The sequence below is a fragment of the Rissa tridactyla genome, chromosome 1, assembly GCF_028500815.1.
Source record: "Rissa tridactyla isolate bRisTri1 chromosome 1, bRisTri1.patW.cur.20221130, whole genome shotgun sequence".
NCBI classification, from domain to species: Eukaryota; Metazoa; Chordata; class Aves; order Charadriiformes; family Laridae; genus Rissa; species Rissa tridactyla.
The window spans coordinates 181,968,791-181,996,288 of record NC_071466.1 but is presented as its reverse complement, the minus strand read 5'-3'; the positions used below and the strand labels follow the sequence as shown (position 1 = coordinate 181,996,288).

General features: G+C 37.1%; 1 protein-coding gene across 2 annotated transcripts in view; it reads left to right on the top strand.

The window, feature by feature from the left end:
• The window catches only part of LEMD3 (LEM domain containing 3), a 53,604-nt gene that overhangs the window by 24,466 nt on the left and 1,640 nt on the right, over positions 1-27,498 (top strand). The window contains exons 3-11 of one of the 2 annotated variants that reach the window (XR_008464874.1): positions 1,194-1,260; positions 10,025-10,092; positions 11,909-11,988; positions 12,069-12,217; positions 14,002-14,103; positions 15,136-15,238; positions 15,482-15,660; positions 21,178-21,303; positions 22,952-23,034. Coding sequence is in view for 1 of the 2 variants with exons in the window: in XM_054191540.1 (XP_054047515.1) it covers positions 1,194-1,260; positions 10,025-10,092; positions 11,909-11,988; positions 12,069-12,217; positions 14,002-14,103; positions 15,136-15,238; positions 15,482-15,660; positions 22,952-23,033 (830 nt within the window). In the remaining variant the exon portion in view is untranslated. Of the gene's footprint in view, positions 1-1,193; positions 1,261-10,024; positions 10,093-11,908; positions 11,989-12,068; positions 12,218-14,001; positions 14,104-15,135; positions 15,239-15,481; positions 15,661-21,177; positions 21,304-22,951; positions 23,035-27,498 lie in introns of those variants that run through there. The other variant, XM_054191540.1, reaches the window with a different exon arrangement.

Here is a 27,498-nt window from a genome sequence, read left to right as displayed (position 1 = left end):
TTCCTGGGAAGTACCAACTACATCAATTTAATCTCAATGATGATTTTTATAGGAGCAGAATAGGGAGAGGTGATGCTGGTTGATACCTTCTATGGGGATTAATTTGTCAAATGTTTGATCAATGAAAGAAGTATTCTGTTACTTGATAGTGGTTTTCTTATGGAAAAAAATTGGAGCATTGAAATTTTGAAATTATGTCAGACAGGGCTGGTGCATCAGGGAATTAAAATATATTTAGTCTTTTTCAATGTGAGTGTAATCAGCAGATGCACAAACTGAAAAATTAACTTTCGTTGCATATTTTCTGAGTAAAGGCTCTAGTCTTATCTCAGCATTTGATTCTGCTACAAGAGTCAGAGCCAACATAAAAACCAGACAAAAAACACGTTTTAGAATGGCCTTTAGTACTCATTGTATGTAATTGCAGGTTCCTCATCTTCATATTTTGAATAATTCATTCTAATATAAAATATTTCTGGATATATTTCAATGAAATTGCTCAATATTGTGATAAAAAAGTTTTAACTCTCCTTTAAGTAACAATTATATGACGTTTCATATTCATGCTTGTTTTGAGAATTAGATCTTTTAATACTAGTGGCATATGCAGGAACTATCAGTAAGATCATATTGTCCACAGCTTTCTGGGGTTTTTGTTAATTTTTTTGTTGTTTTGTTTTTTAATTAAGTTACCGTAGTTTCAAGGTAGACAGCAAAAATCTTACTTTGCTTGAATTTTATGTAGGAATATGACCAGCTGGTGCTTCAGTGTGGCTTGTATGAACTGTCAGTGCACATTTATTAAGAATAAAACTATTTTATTTTTACATGGTAGATATCAAAACAACCCCAACCAACCCACCAAACTTCTGTGTCATTGCACTGTTCTCTCAGTAGTATTAGAATAACTTTTTAAATTGCCAGCTGTAACTGTCAGATCCATCGGAGTCCAGGCTATGATCTAGTTTAGTTTCAGTCAAGGTCTGAAAAATCAATATTGTGAATACTTTGATTCAAAATCTATTTCTTGCGTCATTGTTCATGTGTGAAACACTACAGCTTTCCACCTGTACATGTGGAAAAAAAAAAACGTGTTGTCCCTCCCACGGTATATAAAGATTTTTGGGCTAAATAGAAGAAAATACATCTCTGTGAATGTTTGTTTTAACATTAACGTGTTTTTCTAATTCTAGGAAGATGAAATAAGTCTCATGATGAACAGCTTATATGCACTTCATGATAAATTGGCACAAGTAGCAGGTAACACTTTAAAAATATTGTGACTAAGTGTTATGGCAACAGCTACAAAGAAGTCTATGCTCAGATAGTGATTTGCAACAACTGGTATATGCTGGGGCACTGAGCCATTTAGAGTTCCATTTTGGGAAACTAGAAATCCCATTTCTACTTCATTTACACTGCCTATTTCACCAGTGTAGCACCTCCTATTGCAATGTTTTTTTTAGTTAACGGGATAGGCTCTTGAATATTGTGATCCTGTATGGTTTTTGATCTAATGTCTTAATGCTTTATTAGTCTGATTTAATTTAAAGGTTTAAATATGTTATATTTTGAGAGGAATATCTGTTTCTTTTAAAACTAGTTATTTCACTATAATGGAAAAATGTCTGAAAACCAAAATATTTTGCAACAATCAGAAAATGCTTACTAATACGATGAACAGTAGTGGTTGAAGAAGATTGCCTTGTTAGACGTAATAATCCAACTTAATCATACTAATTATGTAGTAATGAAAAGTGCTGTATATAGTAATGTGTCAGAGATGGTGTTTAGAATTAGTATTAAATATTGAATATTCAAAGTAGAAAAATACAGTCCTTTTGCCTAGAGTCATAATTTATACAGCTTTAACTGCACATATATTTACATGTCGCAATCAGGAAATAGTGAAGTTAAGACTGTGTTTATAGCTTTGGCATCTGGTGAACGTGAGTTACTGCAGAATCTATTTCATGACTGTTAAGCCTTTCCTATTTAATCCATAATGTGTTTAGGAGGCAGTGGTTCAGCTTTTGTTTTTTAACCCTTACTGTTCTTAGTGCCAGCTATTTGTTTTGCAACAGAAAGGTTCACCAAGAAGACTTTTCCACTATTATCAGATTGTACAGACATTTCTCAAACACTAAAAAAAATTGTGGAAACAACTCTTGTGTCAGCTACAAGGCTGACAATTTAGTATGTCAGGGTTATATAGGAAATCTGTGAGAAATTTGAGCAGCTCTGTAATACCTTTAAATTGCAAGAGTAATCTTAGAATCATAGAATTGTTTAGGTTGGAAAAGACCTTTAAGATCATAGAGTCCAACTGTTAACCTAACACTTCCAAGTCCGCCATTAAATCATGTCCATCAGTGCCACATCTACACATCTTTTAAATACCTCCAGGGATGGAGACTCAACCACTTCCCTGGGCAGCCTGTTCCAATGCTTGAAAACCCTTTTGGTGGAGAATTTTTTCCCTAATATCCAATCTAAACCTCCCCTTGTGCAACCTGAGGCTGTTTCCTTTTGTCCTATTGCTTGCTGCTTGAGAGAAGAGACCGACCCCCACCTCGCTACAACCTTCTTTTAGGGTAGTTGTAGAGAGTGATAAGGTCTCCCCTCAGCCTCCTTTTCTCCAGGCTAAACAACCCCAGTTTCCCTCAGCCGCTTGTCAGAGTTGTGCTCAAGACCCTTCACCGTCTTTGCCCTTCTTTGGATGCGCTTGCGCACCTCAGTGTCTTTCTTGTAGTGAGGAGCCCAAAACTGAACACAGTACTCGAGGTGGGGCCTCACCAGTGCCGAGTACAGGGGGACAATAATTTCCCTAGTCCTGCTGGCCATGCTATTTCTGATACAAGCCAGGATGCTGTTGGCCTTCTTGGCCACCTGGGCACACTGCCAGCTCGTGTTCAGTTTGTTGTTTACCGATACCCCCAGGTCCTTTTCTGCCAGCAGCTTTCCAGTTATCCTTCCCCAAGCCTGTAGCATTGCGTGGGGTTATTGTGACTCAAGTGCAGGACCCAGCACTTGGCCTTGTTGAACCTCATACCATTGGCCTTGGCCCATTGATCCAGCCTGTCCCGATCCCTCTGTAGAGCCTTCCTTCCATCAAGCAAATCGACAGTCCTGCGCAACTTGGTGTCATCTGCAAACTTACTGAGGGTGCACTCTATCCCCTCGTCCAGATCATTGATAAAGATACTAAAGAGAACTGGCCCCAATACTGAGCCCTGGGGAACACCACTTGTGACCGCCTGCCAACAGGATTTAACTCCATTCACCACAACTCTTTGGGCCTGACCATCCAGCCAGTTTTTTACCCAGCGAAGCATGCGCTCATCCAAGCCATGAGCGGCCAATTTTTCCAGCAGAATGCTGTGGGAAATGGTGTCAGAGGCTTTACTAAAGTCCAGATAGACAACATCCACAGCCTTTCCATCATTCACTAAGTGGGTCACTGTGTCATAGAAGATCAGGTTAGTGAAGCAGGACCTGCCTTTTTGTAAACGCATACTGACTAGGCCCGATCAGCTGGTTGTCCCATACAGGTACTCAAGATGATCTGCTCCATAACCTTCTGAGGCACTGAGGTCAGACTGACAGGCCTGTAGCTCCCTGGATCCTCCTTCCAGCCCTTCTTGTAGATGGGCATAATGTTTGCTAATTTCTGGTCAACTGTGACCTCCCTGGTTAACCAGGACTGATGATGAATGATGGAAAGTGGCTTGGTGAGCAATTCTGCCAGCTCCCTCAGTACCCTTGGGTGGATCCTATCCAGCCCCATAGACCTGTATGTGTCTAAGTGGTGTAGCAGGTCACTAACCATTTCCTCTTGGATCATGTGGGCTTGAATCTGCTCCATGTCCCAAAAGCTTCCTGAAGAAGCTTTTTGTTTCTAGAGCATTTACAATATCTGCATTGAATAAAACAGCTGTTTGGACGAAACCCACAAATTTCTTCGTGTTTGTATTATTCTTCAACCCAAAATACAGTGAAAGAATGATGGTTAACCAGAGTGCATGTAAAGTAGTAGTTACATCAGTCTTCATTTTGTTTCTTTCTGACTGGATGCCTTGCAGTGTTCATTTTTCGCAGTCAATTACATCTTGATATATTTTTATCTGTTTCAAACTATTTCATACTTAATAGATGGAGGGACTCTATCAGGGAGTGTAACGACAGGATGAGGGGTAATGGTTTGAAACTGAAGGAGGGTAGATTTAGATTGGATATTAGGAAGAAATTCTTTACTGTGAGGATGGTGAGGCAGTGGAACAGGTTGCCCAGGGAGGTTGTGGATGCCTCATCCCTGGAGGTGTTCAAGGCCAGGCTGGATGGGGCTTTGAGCAGCCTGGTCTAGTGGGAGGTGTCCCTGCCCATGGCAGGGGTGTTGGAACTAGATGATTTTTAAGGTCGCTTCCAACCCAAACCAGTCTATGATTCTATGGTAGTAGATATTTCTGTACTACATATCATTGGGGCCAAAAGATTATTTTTTTTTTTTCCGTGCCGGGTAGCCAATCTCTGGTGTGTAGGAATGTCTTACAAGACTCACAGCTGTGTACAGTAGAGCACTAACTTGTGTGAAGTGGAAGTAATGGGTTATGCTACTTCTCTCCTTCTTTTGAAAAGAAAATATAACAGCTTGCTATTCCCTTAGTGTCATCTGCCCCCCCAGTGGCCATACAGTAAACCTGGATAAAAAGGTTTGGCACCTCATTTCTACATCTGTGGAAGAAAGGGAGTTTCCTTCATTAGCTGGGGCTTACTTATGTGCATGTACACGTAGAAAAATGTTTACCTGTCTGCCTTACGAGAGGAATTTGTATGGTCCAAGATGACTGCTTTCTTCCCCAGGTGTCAAAGGTGCATTAATCTCTATTAATCTATTCCTGGCCAGGAGAATCTTCAGTACTTAATTTCAAAAAATATAGCTATACTTTCTGGTTAGATGATCCCCCAAACTGAAGCTGTACTGTGAGATTACCTGGTTGCTCATCAGAATAGCTTTCCTGTGGTCTGAAGAATGACCTAATTCATCTGTGCTTAGACAGAAGTTATCCTCAATGCCAAGTTTCTTCAGGTATGCAAGGAAGTCTGCCATTTTTAAATACCATATTGATGTAGACCTGGCACAATATCTGGAAGCTGTCTAAAAGTCATAGAACAGAGAAAGCTGCTAGAGAGATGCGGGATTTAAAAGTGTTGATCTTGTACACAGTGCACCACTTCAAAAGACAGAGAAGTAAAGGAATATAGTTTTAGTAAAAGTGATGCTTTTCAGGTCTCTCTGTCACATACTTGGAAAAGTTTCTCTCATTTCATACTTGGCTATGAATCGTTTGTTCATGTTATAACTATTAATATTAAAAAGGCAGGCTGGAAACTTGCAGTAGTCTGTTCTGTTAAGCTTTATTCAACATCTTGTCTACCATGAAGATGGTCACTTCAGAACTTGATTTCTAGACCTCTTTGTTTTATTAGATTTCTTACATTTTTACTGAGCTAGTTTCTTGCCTTGACAACTTCTATTGGAGAGCAGGGAATGGAGCTCTTATTTTAGAAGGTAAAACACTAAAAGTTGTTTGAAGGAAGAAAAAGTCAGGATAACAGTTTGTTAATTTTATTTGACTTAATATACTGTGTTCCAACTGTAGATGCCTGTTCTGTACTGTGGTGCTCTGATATGATGTAAAATTATTTAATTATCCTATATAAAAATAGATTGCCTTTTTAATGCATCACTGTTCTCAGAATTACTAGTCTGCCAAACCTATGATGAGTAATGCCTACCTCACAAGAAACTGAAGACAGAAGCAGTATCTACTTGTCCAGTTCCAAGTTGAAGTTTGTGTTCCTGTCTAATGGTTCAGCCTTTCTTCAGAGCAGCAACTTTTTATAGACAATATATATTTCAGTGCCTAACTCTTTCTCCTAAACCACAATATGTGCTTTATTTAAATTAGACTTCCTTCAGGCAAACGTTAATTACTGGATTTTTGGTCTTTCATGGAGAGACTTCAATAGGTCACGTCTATTTTCAGTCAGGCTTGCAAAATGAATAAACCTAACCGCTATATCCACAAGAAGCAGCCAGCTACCCATGAGTATGACCCTGCTTTCTTGTACCTAAAGAATTTTTATTTAGTTAGTCGTTTCTTTTGCTTGGCGTTTTCCCCAGAGCGGTGATCTGTCAGATTTAGATGGTTTCCTTCTGAGCTAATGGACAGCACAGGTCCTTGACATGGAGGTATGAATTAGACTTCCATACGTATTAAAGCTTACTGATAAATCCATGGCTGGAAGAAAATCCTGGTAAAACACTAGGTATTACTTAATAATAATTTCAGGTGTCAGCTACTGTATCTGACTGCTGTCACAGGCTCGCTGTTCAGTCATTCTCCTTAATCTTTATTTTTTTAGGTAATTGATACTGTCCTGTTTCCAACCAGTGATTTAAAGACTATTTAGCAAGTTCTGTTTTTCCACAGTGTTACTAAACTGTTAAATTTGCCTTTGTGAGATGAGGCATTCTTACTTGCTCTTATAACACTTCTCTGTTCCTGCTTTTCTTCAGCTACCCACTTTAGTGTCCTGCTGCAAGTAACCTGTAAAGTCAGTTTCAAATACTCTAGCCTGCATGGAAAAGCAGATCTGACTTATTTTCTGTATTGAAAGCAATTGTGAGAACAGATTTAAATGTTTCTTTGGAACTGAGACTTTAGTTGCTTTTTATTAGTATTTCTAGAAGAACTCAACTTCTTATATGGCTTGCCCAAGTCCACTAACATAAGCTGAAAGGTAATTTTGTTATCCTTGCTGGGATGTGTTGCTTCTTGCCTTCCTACTAAGGCAAGTAGAATGGTTCTCTGATTGCACTTGAAATTGCAGTGATCTGTGCCCAAGAAAAGTTTGAGCACAAAGATCCATGCTTTTTGTAAGCGTGCAATAGACATTTTAAGAGGGGCAATTTTTACAAAGAGCTCAGACATATCTTGTAGCAGACCTGTGCAAATTTTTTTATTCCTGGATATAGGGCCTCACATGGAACAGTTGGGAAACATTTTTGGCTCAGACTATGGAAAGTGGTTTTCCAAGCCAAGTGGTTAATGATTGCACCAAAGTTATTCAAAGTAAGCCTTCATTTGCAGAGCTATTAGCTAAAGCAGTGACTGAAATGGCATATAGGAATATCCTGCTGTTTGCTGTAAAACAGAAGGTTGTCTGACTTGTGAATTGCCTGACTTTCTGCAGGCTTTCAAATTCATGGGTTTCTCAGAAGAACGCTGTTAAATGGTTCTTAGCAATAGATGGCTTAGAATGAGAAACTGCCATTTCCAACAGCTTTTTGTACAGGACTGAAACTCTGTAACTCTGATTAGCTTGCTCATTTAAAGAGTGGGATGCAAGAAGAAAGTGGTATTTTATTTTATTTTTTTTTGCTCCAGCATTGCATGAGGGTAATTTGAACTGATGGCCCTTAGACATTGTCAGAGCCTAGACACCAATGGCATTTTTAACTGTTAAACTTGTTTAGAGGGAATATAGTCTGAAAAAAAAGATCAGAAGCAGGACTGTGAGGAAGCTGCGTGCTGGTTTTTGAAGATGAGATCAGAAGCTGTGAAGTCAGTGTGGTAGCTGCATACTGCATAAACGTAATTCCTGGAAGAAGGCAAATAAGATTAGAATTCAAAACTACTAAAGTAATCCAGTAGTCCCCCATCTAAGGGAGCTTTTGTCCTCATGTAAGAGGTAGTAATTCTCGTAAGATTTGAAAATCCAAAATGAATCCTGAAACTTATTTTTAAGAATTCATTTTTCATAATCTGATCTCCTGCTTATGTGTTTTGTTTGTTTTCGTTTCTGTGTATTAACCTCACCCTTTCTATTCTTTCTTATTTATTTCATGTATGGGCTTTCCTGCTTACCTAGATAATTAAAAAGCAAACAAAAGCTCCTAAGCAGAAGGGGCTTATCCCCCTGCTCTCACAAGCTTTTTTTGCTCAGTCAAATTATGACTAGCATGCTTTTTTGGTGTTAGGAAGACTTCAGGTCATGCCGAACAACAAAAAAGAGCTTAAATGCATGAATACCCATCAGACTTGCTCATGTCATGTCACTGAATACCTGATTGAGACTGTACATACAGCTTTTACAGAGTTATATTTTGGGGTTTTTGTATTTATTCCATCAGTTCTAGATTTAAAACAGTATGTTTACACCAGCGACTGTATGAGTATGATATATAGTTATCCCGATCTGCTGATCTTGAAACATGAAAACACTGGTGATTGCATATGTGAATTTACAGGTTGCAGAGTTTATGCTGCACGAAAAGAATGTCTGCCTAAATTACACACAGGAATAGCTCATAACTGCAATTCTCTTGCTGACTTCTAAATTCAGAGCATTTTTTGGCAAAGATGCTGTCACTTTTCAGCCATGATCTCTGAAGCTTTGCTGTTACAGTAGACTCGGGCACTTTGAAAGTCTAAGACGTTGCATGTTAATTATCAGGTCCGACAGTTTTTAAAGTAATGTCTTCTCTGCCCAGTGTTTCATTGAAAATACGCATGTGCACACAGGCTGAGTTCCAGCAGCACTTCTAGGCCAGATTAGCACATGAGCACTCTTAAAAACAGTGTTCTTATTTCTCTACAACCCATCAGTAAGAGAAGAGCATCCCTGTTATGCTGATGTGCTTGCAAGGCCAAATTCACTTAAATCTGTTGCAAGTGAATTGAACAAAACTTCGCTTTAGCAGTCTGAGAAGGACTTTTGCTTCATAGAAGCTCTTATTTCTTCGAAACTGCTACTGTGAATGAGACATGAAGATGCTTCTCCATAGCTTGCTAGTGTTCCCTAATTTTTGCTTAGATTGCCTCAAATGTTCTCGTTTGTGTAGGGAATTAATACTTGCAGTTGCTCCATATAAAGGGTATTCCAATGTGGAGTAATTCCAACTTTAAATACTTTATAAGCAAAGGTTTATATTTTGTATATGCACGAGTATTTTAAACGTTCATAGCCTTGCTCTGGCTTTGGGAATAAAACAGCTTGGCATAGATTCAGGACGGTATGGAAGGTGCAACCCTGAGCCAGTGAAAGACTGCATTTATTGTTTCCTATTTTACTGTTTTGGCACAGTAAAATCATAGTTACAGATGCTAATTTCTTTTTGCTTAAAGTAAGATCAGGAAAAAAGTGATTTGCCACTCCCTGATAGTTCTTCAGAAATGATGGCCTAGTCATAGATAAAACTGGTATTAGTCCTCTTCCTTTTCTGTGTGACTGTCTTGGTATGACTATCACTACTCTTTTTTCTTTTTTTTCTTTTCTTGAAAACGTTTAGTTTAGCAAAGAAAAATCAGAAAAATGATGGCACATGGCTGTGAGGACTGACTGTGCGTATAATACCTTATTTCCTGACTACTTTTGCATACTTTGCAAAAGAATTAGGAGGATGGTAAACCCACCAGTTTCAGGCCATGTTGGGATTTTTGTGCATGTTAAGGAAGGGGATCAGTTATTGTGATAACTTGAACCAATTTAGAATATACTAACTTCATAGTGCCTGAAATACTGTTATAGATATGTTGCAACTTGAACTAACTTGGTCTGTATAAAAGATAATACATGTTTCAGAGTAAATGGAAATTACTTGGAAGAAGTTGAGTCAGGGTACAGCAACTGTTTTTATGGTAACATCCTTTTGATAGTTCTTCATACTACCTTTTGTTCTACTTTCAGTGTAAATACCAAAATACACTTTCTGAGCAGTACATGAAGTTGTATTGATGTAACTTGTACATATCATTAGCTGTGACAATCTTCATTGGTTTTTTTGAAGGAGAAATTTGTCCGGAGACTTTTCCATATTTTTAGTGGAACTTGTGAGAATTATTGAGCTATTGCTACTTGTGCAGATTGTGTTAACCATGAGCTTGTATTTTGGTGATTTTATTTTATATAATGCAGTAATAAGTAGATCAAAATAAACAAAAACTTAATTTTTTACCAGGGGAACATGAATGTGGCAGCTCTATTCAAAGAAATCTTACCGTCCAGGAGGCAGCTGCATATTTAAAAGTAAGCAAACGAGGTATTTCTCATTGGTTCTATGGAAGATTTGTGCAAGTTACAATTTGTAAGGCCTGGTTTCATATTTAGTGTATTGACTAAAATATGACTTAGTAATGAATGTTATTTGGAAATGCTTGGAATTGATGTCTCTAACATGTGCTACTTGAGGTTTTTATTTGGGCATGCAGCAAGGTTTTAAGGGAGAGGGAAGGTGAAAGAAACTGGTTTAATAGCAATGAAAGTGTAGATAGTAGTGCTTCAATTACACGCAGTTTTTTCCCCTTCAGTTAAAACACCAGGGGCGTAATTTGAATTGATGGAGATAGTTGACCAACATGAAAATAGTAAATTTATCAAATTCAAATCTCTAGAATCTTCTCCAGAAATAACTGTACTATGTTTGAGACTTATTAGAAAAGTCTTACTTTCTTTGGGAGGAGAGGCTGACGTGTGGATCTATGCAGCGGGCCTGACAGCAGCAGCTGTATGGAGACACCATTCATTGATGCTTTAAATAGAAATGGTCAAAAAAGGCCTTTTTGTTAATTTGATAGGTAGGCAGTATTATGAAATCCCACTCTCTGCCGTCATTCCCCTGCCTCGTTCCCCAAATAAAAGATGACTCTTGCCTTGTCTTGACAGCTGTAGGCTTTATTTTAGCCCACGTTGGTGTACCCTTCAGTGGAAAACTACTTGAAGCTTTTAAAAGGATGAGAGTATAAGATTTCTTTGATTGTATGGGCGGGAATTAACCTGATGGGACTTTTAATATACAAATGTATAGAAATTTTATATTTTGGCAAATATTTTCATAGTAGACAAAAAGGGTCAATGCTAAGAGCATCTTGAAGAAGCTGCTAACACTGGTTTATGGTTTGGCAGTTATATTCTATATCTGTTTAAAAACAATGCATTGTGGGAAGACATTGGAAAAAATGAAGTTGATGACAGATAACTGATGGTCTTACCTATCTGTTGTGCTGAAAGAACCACAGTTGTTATCCTAACAACTGTTTTAGCTCTAATCAGAAGCTCAAAGGTCTATGAAAACTTGACACTTTTTACAAAGTCTCATTTAACCCTACAGTTCCTCATTTTGGGAGTATAAATATAACTCCTTTGCAGCATTTCATTGTTCAGTGATAAAACTTTATATTTTACTCTCAAAGTGAAAATAAAGCAGCGACCGTTTTTTCTTAAATGCTAATCCTTTAATTCTAGGCCAATTACAGTATTTGAGGTTCAAAGGAAAGATGGAGATAAATCTTTTTTGAGAGTATAATTTCAAAAACAATAGTAACTTCCATTTTTGCTTTTCTTTTTCCGCAAAAGAACATGCAAGGTGAACTATGGAGACAGCCTTAGCTCAGATAGCAGTGAATGTTCTCCTGTGATAGTTGATACCAACTATTTTTTTTTTAAAGTCAGTTTCCATATAGCAATATTAATTCTTGAACTACAAACACTGGATTATTTGCAAAATATCAGTTAAAATTTACTTACTCTTGAAATAGATTTTCAACGAGCACCGCCTAGTGGCTGAATTTTTTTTTCTTGCTGTAGGTTAGCATTGTTAATTAAACAGTGAATGTGACTTGACTTTTCAAACAGTCCTTAATTTGAGGAATGCTAGTAAGTCTGATAGCTGCTCATAGCGTGTATAGATTCACTTTGTGTAGTGAACATGTATGCAAAACCTGAACAATCAAGAACAAAACCACATAGTTTTGGCTACTAATCTGTGCAGTATCTGAATTTTATTGTGACATGGTAACTTTCTGGTTATTTATGAAATTACTCATTAACATTTGTCTCTTGACAGAATTTAGATCCAGAATATGAAAGTGTACTTAACAGAGCATTAGAATGGATCTTGAATAGTGCGGAAGATGTTGGCATAAAGTAAGTGGTCTTTATTTCTTAACTTAGTTTCTTCTAACAGAATGTATCCTTTTTCATAAATACCATATATTTTTGAATAGGTGTCTCAGCAGTGACCCTAATGAGATGGATGTCACTAATGTGACAGATGTGAAATATCTGGAATCCACTAGTCCAAAGATGTCTTTCAGGTGTCGTTTTCGCCGTGCGTTCGTTAATGTAACTCACAGATTATCAATATTGCTTTTGGGTAAGTTAATAAAAAAATATTTTTTTTTGTTATAACTTGTGTTTTTGTAAGTGCACAGGGAAAAGTAAACAGCATGTTTAGAGAAAGTTTTTATTCAACAATAAAACTTGGAGTTCCTATTGGTATTTTGGTTATAATGCAGTTTGTTTCCCACTTCTGTTGTACCACTGTATTTTCACATTGTTTGCTGTCATCTGTTGCTGTAGTCAGATGAACATATTCTTTCCCTGGGAACTCTTGTCGTCTTACCTGCCAAAGCAATACCTTCTGGCTTTCAAAAATTCCAGGTTGAAATGATTTGAAAAAGCAAAATGCTCAGTAAAAAGACATGATAGCCTTAATTTTGAGGATATTTCATTGTTGTTCAAGGAACTTTGGAAACATAACTACAGAAAAGATGGTTTTCCCAGTTTTAGGAAAAGTTGTATACTCAACATGGTTGTCACCAAAAAAATCTTACATTCCACAATATAATCTTAGAGGTATCTAATCCTTGAGTAAGACCAATTCATTTAGTCTTTGGTAGTTCTCTACTTAAGTTTCAAATTCTTTCAAGTTTATTTAATCCTTAACCATACTGAAAACTATGCAGTATAAAAATATGGTACAGCTGAGTGCAGGCACTTCACTCCTTTCCACGTGGCTGGTTAGAAATATTGAAGATGCAGAATTCATCTCATGCAGCTATTGAATATTTCATAAATTGTTTATCCCAATATCTTAAAAATCTCATGGTTATGAGCAAAAGACTTGAGACTTCATTACCAGCCTTTGATAAACCAAAAGAATTAAGGGCAAACTGTCTCAGATTGCTGTCTTTCTGATAATAGTTAGGAGGGTTGAATTGGGATGCGGAGATGAAGCTCAGTATCCAAGTCCATCACTGGTCTCATCAGTCATGCTGAGCAAATTGCTTTGTGTCTCGGCTGACTTGTCTGTAATTAAGGTTAATATGAAGGACCTTTTCAAAAATAAACCATTGTATAAGTGTTAGATATATTGTTGTTAACTAACACACATTTTGGCTAAAAATGGTGTCCCACAGTCTCTTTAATGTATCAGTTAATATTTCCTTGTCATCACTGATAGGGGTAACAAACTGTGTAACTATAACTTGTGTATGTGTAATTTGGTTTCTTTTTTTCCTGTTATGAGATCATGGGTGTAGTGGTGCCTTCAGCCTGAGACAGAAGAATGAATAAGATTTTTATTTTCAGCTTATGCTGCTGGCCTTCCTAACTAGATTGTCCTTTTTGGGAATAATCTTTAAGTAATAGAAAAAGAGTATGCAGTACTTTGTTGCAAGAAATGCAAATCTGTAGTTGAACTGAAGCAGTCCAAGTTAATTAGTTTTTACCAGTATATCTAAAGCATGTGACTTGTCTGTGAATTAGTGAATATTGTGCATTTTTAAATCTTAACATGTTCTGAATTGTCAGTTTATGTGACTCTTCATGACTTTGATTTTTTTCCAATATAATTCTTTTACTGTTTTTCTTCACAAATGGGTAAAATTTCAAACCACAGGCCTGGGATATGAGGCTATTGTTAAAACAATGAAATGCTTTTCTAAAGGTAACTGCTTTTCAAAGTTCTAAGAGTTCGTGTTGCTGTGTTAGTAAAATATGAAATATTGACAGTGAGTACAGTGTATTTCACTAGCTTTGAAATTTGAAGTACTTCAAAATGTTAGCTAGTCCAACCAACTTCTGAAGTATATGCTGTAAACTTTAAGTAACTAATGTTCTAATACGGTTTAAAGAGTATTATACATGTTAATGCAGGTATAGCAATGGTTTGGGGAGTCCTGCACTACATGAAGTACCGTTGGGCAAAAGAGGAAGAAGAAACAAGGCAGATGTATGATATGGTGGTAAAAATCATAGGTACGTCTTCTTGAGTCACATATGATGTATCTGTATCAGCTCTGTATAAGCTTTCAAAGTACTGGCGTTAATTCAATTATGTTTTCTGCCTGCCTAGTTGTCAGTCATCATGCTGTTAAAGTTCTTTGTCAAATGTGTGGTTCATGTGTTTTTTTTCTATTTTTGAATAATCATCTTTTAAGCTTTTGGTATAAAGACTGTAATTTGTGAATTACATCAACATGGCTATAATAAATTCCCATTGACTCAGTGGTATTTTATCTTACTATTGAAAACAAATATAAATGTGATGTTTGACTAAAAGTATGGTGACATGTTGCCTTCTGTATCTGGTTTTTCAGCTATCTTTAGCTAAAATATCCACTCTTAAAATATGTGTTAGCTCTCATTTGCATCCTTAATGGCTTTTCATAGAAAAAGCAGATTTTTAATTAGTCACTTTGAGGAGAGATTATAAATAGAAATTCTAAATTCTATTCTAAAATAGAATGCATAGTTGAGTTCTGAAATTCTGCCTTTCTACTTGAAGCCACAATGTTCTCAGTAGTTTGTGTTTGTAGTTTTAAGCTCTGATTTGGGCTGCATTTTTGTTTAAATTGTCTTATTACTTTCATCTATGGCAATAATCATAAATATAGAGATGGTAGACAAATCAGAGCTGTTTTCCTGTTTTTACCATTTCCCTACCTTTTTTGTTTGCAAATCAAATTTTGTTGCAAAGGGGGAAAGCACTTTATTTTGAAAAGTAGCTATATTTGCTAACAGTTAAAAGAACCAATCAAGAATAACTCTTTTCCTTTATTCCAATGTTACTTGGAATACTTGGTGGGCACTGTGTGTGCTTAGTTTTCTTGACTTGCCTTGCCTTGCCTTCAGCATGGTTAGGAGGAAAAATACTTCAAAATGCCAAAACCATCTTAACTACTGAAATTGGGAAGGGTCTTCGGAGTAGCTGTTCATTGTGAGAATCGATATTTTTCTTAATGTTTACATGAACTACATAGTTACCAGTTTCTCTTATGGTGTCCTCAGATGTTCTAAGAAGTCACAGTGAGGCATGTTCCGAAAACAAAGACTTGCAGCCTTACATGCCTATTTTACATGTGCGTGATTCTCTAATACCACTTCAGGACAGGTATGTTGTCACTAGAAGTACTGGATTTCCTTATGTGTAAGTAAGAAAAAACAATAAAAACAAATTGGTCAATTAACTAAGTTCATTTCAGTAGGTTGCATAGTGTAATATTTTTGAGATTCACATTGACACAGCTCGGGGCGGGGGAGGGGGAAGAAGACATTGGATTTTTCTTACATACTGGATGGCAGCTATGCAGGTTGTTATAATGCTAACTTTGTAATTCTTGCTTCAACTTTTAAGGAGGAAAATGAGGAAAGTCTGGAGTAGAGCAGTTGACTTTCTTGCAGCCAATGAATCCAGGGTTCGCACAGAGACACGACGAATAGGTGGTGCCGAGTTCTTGGTTTGGAAATGGATGCAACCTTCTGCAGCATGTGACAAAATTTTAGTAATACCATCGAAAGTGTGGCAAGGCCAAGGTATTGAAGTTTAATTATATTTTGCAAATACAGTTGTTTTAATTTATGCATCTAACTTCTACATGGTATTTTGTTGCTTGAACACAAAAGACTTGTTTTCTCTCATACCTTTAAGTATTGTTAGGAACTGTCAGTACTGTTTCTCCATCATCTTGTTCAATAGACTTACTTTTTCTGTGCATTCAGTGTCTGACTTCTTTTCAAGCAAAATGAGCTTTTTCTGTTTATAGCTACTGCAGAAATACCGCAGAGGGCATGTAGTCACAGAGTTGCTGGTTCTTTTTCATGAATTTAAAAAAAAATACTCTTTAGTTGGTCAAGTTCTGACATGTCTTATACTTATGGGAAGTAATGGAATTAGTTGAATTAGTTGTACCTGACAGCAGGTAAATTGGAGCTTGTTGACTTGAGTTTCCTACTGCTAAGTTATCAGTTGGGTACCTAAGGACAGAGTTTAGACGAAGAAATGTTTGTTTACTTTGAAAGGGAAACTGCTGGGACAAAAAACTCCTCCATCATCAGAACACGGATTTTGAGCATCTCCTAGTAGTGCTTCCTTTCTGTCATAAATTTTTTTCTACACTGTGCATTTATATTTCAAGCTCTGTGGAGCAGCAAAGCATTTGCATTAACAGAGGAGGCCGTTGTCATACATGGATTTTGCAGTGGTCTGTCACTTTTCAGCTTTATCATGGAGCCAAGTGGCAAGAATCCAGTGGGTTTGCAGTTGTCTGTCTGCAGTGGTCATCTTTTCCTAGTTCTTTTTCTTTCTTCCTTTCTTCATGTTAAGCTTCAGGTTTTGGAGCGGTGGGGGTTTTTTTGTCAACAAAGGATTGAAGCTATAAGACTTGAATTCTGGGTTGCAATAAAAAAGAATTATGATTTCTATCAATGTCTGAGTGTGAAGGTAAATGTTTAAAGTGAAATCTTAATTGCCAGTTGCTTAAATGTTGTGACTCTCTTAAAGAGTCCGTCTTGCCTTATGATATTCTGTAATGCTGTGTTGTCTTTCCAGTGGGACTGAAATAAATCCTGTGCAGAATCCTAGTTTATTTTGATGGTGAGGGAGTGGTTGCTTCTGTAGTTTTTAGTTCAGTTTTTTATATTGGATGTTATCAAGGTTGTACTGTGCATTACTTCTATGGCATTGAACTAAAAACTGAAAAAAGCCTGGTTAAAAATCAAATGGACTTTGTGCCCTTCCTAGTCCCACTTCAAGAAAGTAAAAGTTCCCACTGGCAAGCAATTGCACTCTCATCTATGTTCTTCTGGAATACGCCAATTTTGGTCTGAGTTTAACTAGTGCAAGTAGTGCTTCCTTCTCTTGCTCTTTACTGGTATACATTTTTATTTGTAAGAAACAATGTTTTTATTGTTTCCTCTAAAGAGGGTACAGTTTAAAGTAGCTCCTTCCAATGTGATTATTTGCTTTCCAAAGACAGACAGAAAGAGGAGCTTTGTGGCCTGGAACATTTATGCTGTAGCAAGCTTGGTCACCCAAGTAAAAGTACTGCTAACATTCCGGTTTTGTCCCAGGCCACTTGAATGTTTTCTTAAGTTCTATGTATGTCTTCAGCCCTCTGGTCTTAAATTTTTCTTTTCTGTAAGTTCAAAGCAAAACCAAACAATTCTCACTGTCAACTTGAAAAGCCAAATATTTTGAGGCACTTGCAGATACTTGGCATGTTATCTGATGAGGATCTTAATAGTCTTGGGACAGATTTCTTGCTTGTCTATGTAAAATGTTATGTTGGGATAACATTATATACTTCTCAAAGTTATGCTACTGGTTTTAGCATTACATTTCTCACTTTAAATCATTCATTGGAAATGAGGGCTGCTTTTTAAAAAAAAACCAACAAACAAAACCAACCTTGTGAACACTACTGCAGGCTTGAGGTTCTGCAGTCGTTGTCTTGCAGTAGTAGTGACATGGCATTCTGCTGTGAGAAGTGTATTACATGATTTCAGTTTCTTAAAATTTTAGTGAGTAGGATATGAATAGTAACATTGTTACAAGAGTTGCAGAGCCTTTTCTTTCTAGGACATTGTCCATTAGGGATGTGCAAGTGCTTTAGGTGCAGTGCAGAAATGGTGGGTTTTGTTAACAGCTGTCTCTGTGTCATCTCTGTAATACTGTCATGATTGATTTTCAAACACTTAAATGGAAATTATGTCTATTATAAAGCTGAATCTTCTATGTAGTTTATTGTTCAATACAGGCTGTGAAGCATGACACTCCACTTCTCATTTACTACTCATTTGCTCTCAGTTTTTCTTCTCCTGTTTGACTGCAATATAAATCACTAGTGTAGTAGCTACTGTTAGGTACTGTCTGAATTTGAGCATCTGATACCTACTTTAGCATATTGTGAATGTGGACAGAATAATTTTCTCTCTCAGCTGTGGCTTTTAGCTGTATTTTGACTAGAGTATGTACTTTAGACTCTACGCTTTCTATTGAATAGGATATATTAAGATCTATCCTGTTTCAGTTCTTTTAATAGCAGTTTTCCTAGTTTTCTTGTTATATTTGTAGTTCAGCAAACATCTTTGAAGAATTTAAATTGCATACTTCGATTCTAACAGAAGGGCATGGAAATAGGAGTGGCTGGAATGACGTAGGTCATTTGGGCTCTGTATGTCTTGGTAGTCAGCAGGAAAATGCAATTTTCATGTGCAAAGGCTCTTTGTGTTTTGCATTCCTCATTTTCATATAGCTGTTGGAAATATTTCAGTTACGTAAGTCTCATATTTTTGCACAGTTGTTTCTTTCCTGATGTTAGGAATTCTATATGTATGTGTCGCTTTCTTAATTTTTGGAAGTATAAATCAGCTGGGATTAAGTTAGTCCTCCAGTTCTGATGTTTGAATATAGAAGTTCATAAATCTAAAAACTCTTCAAGATTGCTAGATTCTGAACAAACTCAGTATATATAAAATCAGAATGGATTGTTGGTTTTGAATCTTGTGAATGAATTTCAAGTCACAGTTGGTTTGGTTTTTTTTAACCTTCTGAGATCTGATAGTGCTCTGTAGCAGAGACTAATACCTAGAGTATGTGCAATTGAAGAAGAAAGCCTCTTGACCTGTCACTATGTACTGGGATATTGATAGATGATGACCTGCATTTTAAATATGGGACCTGTAGCATGCATGAAGATTTAGGCGCTACTGTCTGTTAGCATCTAGAGTTCAACCATCACTGTGATATTTTGTCCGGTCCTTCAGGATGCAGCCTGTGTTTTGGCAGACAGTTTGGGAAGTCTGTGCTTCCTTTGAAATATTACCTGCTGGATACAGTAAACGTATCTGTCAAAAAAAAAAAAAAAAAGGGGGTATGTAAGCTCACTGTAGGATGATGGACAAATATAAGTGATGTTTTGAAAACAGTTGACAAGAGAATTGTCAATTGAAAAGCAATCTTGATCATACCTAAGCATATTTTAATTAAATCAATGTGTGTGTATGGGGGGGGGAATATTTCTAATGTGTTCAGTTTGTATTTGAAAGAACAGATACTATTGTCCTATCATGCCTTTTGATAACTGGAGCTATAAAGAAGAGTAGGTAGGCAGAGCTTCAGTGTAGCTAAGCTAACAGCAATAGCTAAATTTCCTTGATGGCTCTGCAGATGAGATAAAGAGGTTCTCTGAAGTACAACATCTAGGGTGATATTTCATCCTGTGGCATGGAAGATAACCTGTAACCTTGTAACACCCCTCCTCCTCGGCTTGTGAGAATATAATCCTTTCTCCAAGTAAAAAAAAAAAAAAAAAAGGCTCTATTCTTAACTGTTGCAAGAAAACTGTTGGATTTTATGCTTGTTGTAAAATGTTGTATCCATCCCATGCTGGTCTTTAATAGCTGAACTTGACCGTATTAAACCCCAAGTCAGTCACACTCTCCTCTCTTAATAACATTTAGTATTATTTTGATTTCAGTATCTTTCCTATTTACTGCAGAATGTCATGTTGTGTGAAAGTGCATAACTTCAGCATTTTCAACCAAACGTTTTATCTTTTTGTTCTTGCCTTTGATAAGAAGGATTAGTACTTAATAAATTACAATGATCTGTGGCTGAACATGAGTAAATCTGTTCTTCAGAAACATGGTTACCTGTATTTGATGCAAGTCTTCAACCATATCAGGTGCATCAAATCCACATCTAAAGATCTGTTGGGTTATTTTATAACCCATGGTGGTGATACTGGGGAATCCCTTTAGCAATAATACAGTAGTAATTCAAGAGGTACAAAAAGCTGTACTACAATTTCTTAAATGTTCATTTTGAAGTCTGTGCAAGAGCCACTTCTTCCATCATAGACATTTTCCAGTCACAGTGATAAAGAAGTGGTTGACAGCACATGCTTCTAGCTGCTGCTGTTCTTTGATTCTAGACTGATAACAGTCATATTCAGTTTAAGGTAATAAAACAAAGTACATCATGATTGAAATACAAAGTGGCTTCCTTTTTCTTGAAGGTGCTCACTAGTCCCCAAAGGGAATTTATGAAAGTCCTAAAAATTTTCTTGTTAGTGACTTATTGCACAAAGTTGTGCATCTGCTTTCCTATTTCATCTCCACCTTTTTTACCCTCGTCTTGTAAGTCTTACTGTTGAGACCTATTTAGGGAAAGAAACGTCATGTGAGGTGCTTAGTAAATTATGGTGTAGCTTAGACTGTTGTCCTGAAAGAATGTCTTAAGCCCTTATTGTGAGGAGAATATTTTGTATGCACCACATCAGTGTAATTTTTCAAATAATTAATATTGTAATCTGAATAGGTTTGTCACTTAAACTTGCTCTTTTGGGGGGAGGAGGAGAATTAATTGTTTTAGGTTTGTAATAAAATTTGAGACATCTGTTAACTGCGCTATTTTGAATTTTGCTGTGTAAATACAGCATTATTTTTAACTTGCCTCTGCCTTCCCTAGCCCCCCTTTTTGGTCTCACTTCTGGTATACATTTTAATGTTTATTTCTGTGCTAGCGTTAATTTTGTAGCTCACTGATTTCTGTGGCCATTTTTTTTCCTTATACATAAAAAGCTCCATCTAAATTGCAGAACTTTCTTTTAATTTACCATGGCTTTGAAATGTTTTTGAGGAAAAAGCAGAATTCATCTCTGTTTTCATGCGCTGCACTGCCCTGGGAGTACTTGCTCTACTAGTATGATGTTACATTAAGTTGGTAGCAGATTAGTTTTGTGCTGGTGGTGTGCTCTGGCTGAAGTAATCCCTGCAAGCACCTGAGATCTTTCAATCAAAAGGACATCAAGATTATTAGAAATTGGAGCAGGCAAAGCTTGTTTTTTATATGAATTCCCCATTTAGTTACTTTTGCATAGTTTAATGGTGTTTAGAGTTCGTAAACAGCTTGCAGAAATGTTGATCCTCTGGGCCTAGGGTCTCTGCAAATAACCTCGCCATTCTTTATCCTTGGATTAAAACCATGTGCTGAATAAACCTAGCTATTAACAATCAGCACATAATTTCCTCAACCCCACGCCTTTTCAGGTCCAGGTCCATGACTAGGCCACCCCAGATCACCTTCTCCAGTATGGTATGGTGCCCCAGTGTACAATATGCTGGTGACATTTCACCCCCCCCCTTGATCTGCTGGAGCCAACCTACATGAGTAAGGTAAGTCCATTTATTTTTCAATGTTGCTTAGTTCTGTAAAGTTTTTATTGTATACCCTGTATAATTTTTAATCAAGGGCAAAAAACTTTACAAAACCATGTGCTATTGAAAAAGGACTTGTCCTTAAACTACAGGCAGCTCAGAGATAGATGCAGTGTCACCAGCATATTTAGAAATCTATTCCCAAGACAAAACAGACAATTGTGACAGGTGTTGGTGACTCGGACTCTGTGTGTGTATATTCTAGTAAGAACACTTTTAGTTATTTGGGGGAACTTATGGTAGGTTCCATATTAGATTTGGAGGCCACCTTTTCTAATTTCTAGTTGGTAATTTATTTATTTATTTACTCAGAAATCCTCTGTGCTGTATCTGCAGGCAGTGATTTTTCTCTTGGTCAGTGCTTGTTTTTCACATGCGGTGTCTTCTGCATGACTGAGTTTCTTCTGCGTGACAGGGTTTTTTGCTTTGGTGACATACAGAAGAGCAGCAGTGTTTGTGTATTTTGGATATACTTGCAAGATTTTATGTTAAAAGGTCAGCAGTAACAAGCACAGACCTGTAGTGTCATCTGCCCAAAACTGAGACTTCTAACACTTGGAACATAACATCTTGAATCTGTCAAACTTGTCCAAAGTAGGGATTGTGAAGGAGAAGCATTAGCATCGGTTTAGAACATCATTGTCTTGTTGAGATTTTTAATCTTATGTTTATACTCTTGAATTTTCATCTCAAGTCTTCAAAGTAAAACCTCCTTCAAGCCTTGGAAGTTGTTTTACAAGGTTGTTCCCTTCCATTTCTGTTGCTGCTTTGTTGGCCTTTCTCAAGGCGTGGAACTACCTTGCCTGAATCTGAAGGGCTCCTTTATTCCTTTTCTCGTGGTGCAGTCTTCTGTTGCGACTCCCACAAGTTGAACTTCTGAACTTTAGATAAATATTTATTTCAGAACTTCAGAATGTATTTCATGGGATTGTTCAGCTTTGAAAGAGTTAGTCCATTATTTTTAATTTCCATTTTTCTTCTTGCATCTGTTCTCTCCTCTGGTGTGTTTCACTTCAGATTTTTGCAAGCTTATGGTCATGTGTGTAGAGCATTTAGGGTTACAAAAGCTCCATCCTTGTAGAGTGCTCCTTGACAGTTGTTACTGCAATACAGATGCAATACAACATCCATCTAAGCGTCTCCCTATTTCTTGGTCAGATGGGCAGTAAATTGCCCCCAAAGTGGAAGAAGTGAAAATTCATCAGGCGGTTTAAACTGAATGGCTAACCTGCAGCTTCAAAAATTTGCTCCAGATCCTAAGAATATCTGTCTTTTCATGGAAATGTAATACAAATACTTTCTCTTCAACTATATGATATTTTTTAAAATGTCCTGAATTCTTTCTATGTGCTCTGGCCTGGATGTAAGAGAGTGCATTATCTTTTTAAATGTAGAAGTTGTAAATCTAAAAAATTAAGTATGGTACATTTTCATCAGTGCAGTAGAAGACTGTGGGGAACTTAATTTCCTTGAAGCTTTTTCATGTATGAAGGAAAGTATTCTTTTGAGTAAAACCAGAAAGATATTAACGTATAAAGTTGTTGCTTGTTAACTAGATGGTATTATGCCTGTCAATAAATGCTATTACGTTTATTTTTCTTTGTAGCATTTCATCTAGATAGAAGAAATTCACCACCAAACAGCTTGACGCCATGTCTAAAGATTCGCAATATGTTTGATCCAGTTATGTAAGTAAAACCAGCTACGCACCTGTATTTCTGTATTCTTTTGGAAGGGCCCATTTCTTTCCTCTGAGAGGGGTTTGGCAGAAGTGAGTAAACATGAATACCTCAAAAGAAACAAATGCAAAAGAAACAAATGAGTTGTAAAAAAAAAAAATCTTCTTAACATCTATGAGAAGACATAAATAATCTTGCTGTCAGTCTTCTGTCCTTCATTGTCTTGCTTTGTATCTTTGGGTCACTTGAAGAGTGTGGCATTTAGTTAAACTACTCTGAGCAATGGCTGATCTTTCTCCATTCGTTAATTTTGTAAACGTTCAGTCATATCAGCTGACAGGGGAGATTCATGTGGCTTAACAACAGACCGTAAGTTTCTGAAGTATTGTTAAGTATTCTGGAGTATTTAGACTGCTCTAGAGTTTGCACAGTTTGTATTTAAAAGGCTGAATTTAAATAAGTTATTATTTTGGCAGTGTGACTGCCTAGTTTTGAAGCAAATGAGTTTTTTGCAGTGGGAAGGGTTTAAACCAATTACTGCAGAGTACTGGCTTCTAATGCTCGTATATAATTCTGAAGTATATACTGTGTATTAATAAGTAACAAACCTTGTTTCACATGCCAAGAGTTAAGGAAGAATAATTTTTTTTGTAGTCTTTTAAAGCTTCATCTATTGTCCTGTTAGTACCTCCACTGGCTGTGGACTAGATAATGTTAGGAGTTGGGGACTAACACATAGGTTATGCCAGGTAGTCCTTTCTAATCTTTGAAGCCTGGTTTGTTCAGTGCAAAGAGATATAGGATTTCCAATAACTCCTCTGAAGTAATTTATTCCTTGATGTGATTATATAAGGGAAAAACGAAGATGCTATGCTGTCTGACAGAGTAGAAGTGATGTGTTAATTGGGACTGAAGAATCTGAGAAGTTCAGTGGAAAATAAAAGCTGTTGATTAGAATAGGAAATAACAGGAAGTAGGAGACAACACCAGAATACGGACACAAGTGATTGCAAAGTTTGGATATATTTCTTCAATTCTTTCACTTCTGTTTCTAACCACACTTAATTATTTTAGTTCCTTGCCTTATTAATTGTAAAGCTGTTACCTAATTTAGCTGAGGACTCTGTTATCCATAGCATAGAGTAGTCTAAAACCTGCTTTCTCAATGGCTTTAGGACTTAACGACCATCATGGGCAGAGACCCCAACTATCGCTTCTTTCATAACATTCAGGTTGCAGTAGGGTGAGCAAGACTGAAATTCTAGGCATTGTTCATGAGGTGAACTGATCTTCCTGTAGGAGGTTGAAATAAAAGATGAGATTTTCTGAGAATTTTGGGTGAGATCAACACCCTTATTGTCACGTCCTTATTGTCCTTGCTACAAAGGAGACTCCATGAGGTATATTGGTTAGACTGAGTAATACTGAAATAAATCCATTAATGAAGCATCACTGCAGTATTTATTGGTATGCTGTATTGGTTGCTTTCTTGTTTCAAAATGTTAGCTCTTCAAAATGTCTGCTGTTAATGGAACTAGTAACTGAGATGTTATCTCCCTTTGATAGGCTATCTCTTTGCTGTAAACTTCAGTGTTTTTCAGTACTGACCTAGTCTGTGCCCAGCTAGTGCATATAAAAAAAAAATAAAAGAAAAATTATAGACTAGGAGTTGTTCTCTTTTGACGCTTCTCTTTAGTGTATACTTTGAGTCAGCTATTTGAACAGTGCAACTTCTAATAAATTTTTTTTTTTTTAGACCTTTTCTTTTGGAAGTTGACCTAACTCCATTACTGGCCTGCTGGACTATAGTCCTAGTGGGATACTTCATTCAATTCCATATTGCATGCCCCAGCCCATTCCTCTTCCATTAGCTGTCTTGCAGTGGACTGCTGCTTAAGGAAGTACTTTTTATCACACATTTGTAGTAATGTTAAAAAAAATGCAAAAAACAAACAAAAACCAACTGACCTCCAAAACACTCAGTGCAAGACAAACTACTTTATTCAACTGCTTTTATCAAAAGAGGAAGGTTTATGTTATTGTCCCGGATCTGAAAGGAATGAATGCCTTAGCGACTTCCTGAAACATAGAATGTACCAGTGTATGTGATTGGCACATAATGCTTTGACATTTGCTGTGGGTGCAAGGTATGTTTAACAAAATCAGGTTTTAGCTGCTCTTTAAGTCAAGCTATTGTATACTAACAATAAATGACTAAGTACTTTTCAGCAATATGCCAGTAGCTGGTAAAAGCAGCCATCCATAATAGAGGTCTTTTCTCTTGACCTGAGAATCATCTAGGGAATATACCAGTTATTTTGTATTTATCAGTGCTAACAGAATAAATAATCTTCTTTCTACTGCCAAAAATAATAAAACTTACCTGACATTGTGAACCCTCACACCACAGCAGCAGACCTAAACTTGGGTGTACGTTCTAGGCATTTACTATGCCAGACACAAACCTGTTTTTTAAAATACCAGTCTAGGCATCATTTGGACAAGCCCGTTTTAACATTTCTGCATCTACCACTAAGTCAGTAAAAAGAATGGCTCACAAAGCACAGGTAGCGTTTCCTGCAAGACTCACATTGATGGCTAATGGAACATACGTGTGCAGGATCAAGGATGGGCAAGTCATTCTGTTGGGAGCCTATTTCTTAACGGAAAATCCAAGTTAGTTGGTAACTCGTGATGTTTCGTGTCCCAGGTCTGCAAAACACAAAAAGCAGACTAGACTGAGAATGCACTTCTGCTTGATTTGTAAACAGGAAATGAGCACTTGGGAGTAATGGAGTGATGTCAGTGTTTGGGAAGAACAGACAGCAGAAAAGACGATTGCATACTCTTAACAATATGATCTCTTCTTTTGGTAACTGGCTTTCTGCTGGTGACAGTGTGCTTCTTGAGAAAACCTGGACATGAGTCCTGGGCTGGGAAGGAATGCACCAAAGTCAAGATCTGATAGAATCTTAAATAGTTTGGGTTGGAGGGGACCTTTAAAGCTCCTGGCTCTTGTGACTTGAAATTACTTTATTTCCCAAACATCCTGAGCATAGCATGTTATTTAGAAAATACTGTTGTTTACACTGTTAGAAAAGGGGAAGGAGACTTGTATATTCCCTTCATTTTGAGCTATCTAATAAAAAGAAAACTTTTTTTTTTTCTTCCAACCTGAGTAGGGTGCATCTTCTCCTAAATTTTGCAGGGTTTTAAATTGTAGGTGTTTTCCACTGGAAGGTCTCTCTCTCCTAGTAGGACCTTCATGTGGATCTTCTTTACATCCTTGTGTCCATCTCCCGCTTTTTTGTTTGTTTTTTTTATATACGATCTGCCTGTGTAAGGGGCATCAACTGGAAAGTCTGATCCTCTAACCAGTCAAGGTCAAATGACAGAAACAAATCTGACATTCCACGTTGCCAGAGTCCCTGAAGTGTTGTGTTAGTGTCCTGCTTGACAGATCTAAGTAACACCCTGACCAATTAAATTCCCTGTGTACAGTCCATCCCCCACTTACTTTTTCATAAATAAGGAGGAAGGTAGACCAAATATTTCAAGAATTTTGGCCTTACTTAAAGAAAACTCTTTAAAACTACCCAAAGCTCTTGATAGTATTATTGAAAGAGTAAGTTCATTGTTTGGTTTTTTTTTTGTGTAAAAACTATTCAGGCAGGCTTAAAGGTGAATTAAGGCTGTTGAAATTGTTTTCCCTTTGCTTAGACTTATTTTATTAGGACTAGATAGTTCTTGTAGTACCTTCACAAAAATACATGGACTTTGGCTTTCTCTGATGCTGTACCTAAAGATTGGTTAATCTTAACAATAAAATAATTTTTGTGAAAAGCCCCCAAAATTGGAATCTGATTTTAATAACTTCCATTTCTGGATCTAGATTGGCATGTTCTATCAGTATCCTATGGGAGGAATGCAATTTGATGCTTTGTTTGGGATAGCGAATAGGTATTTCGGCGATTACCAGTGTCTGAGTAGCTATAAAGCTCCTTCAGCCTGCTGAAGCTCTGCATGCAACGTTGCTTCTGTGACTGCTGGTAGGGGTGATGGAGTAAAGGGGCAGAGGCCTTTACGCTGTTGTCTTCCCCTGCTCTCCTTCCACTGCAGTAGGAGCAGCCTAGGAGTGGCCTTCTCCTTGGAACGACGGCCAGCCCCTCCGAGCAGCTGTGGGGACAGGAGTTATGACTGCTTGCCGTTTCAGACAGGAAGGTGATGGCAGGTTGCTGGAAGGGGAGAACAAACACCTTCAAATACAGAATTATTCCTTTTGATTCTTAGGGTTGAATTTTCTAAAGTGGAACATAGGATCCAATTTACTGCATATTCAATAGCTAAAGTACTAATTCTGTCCCAAAGGCATTTAACAGAAAATTATGTCAAGTTACAGAGAAACCAAACTTGGTGGGGAAGGATGAGATTGTTGTGAATGTTTTTAAAATAATGTGCTTAATTAAATCTTTCA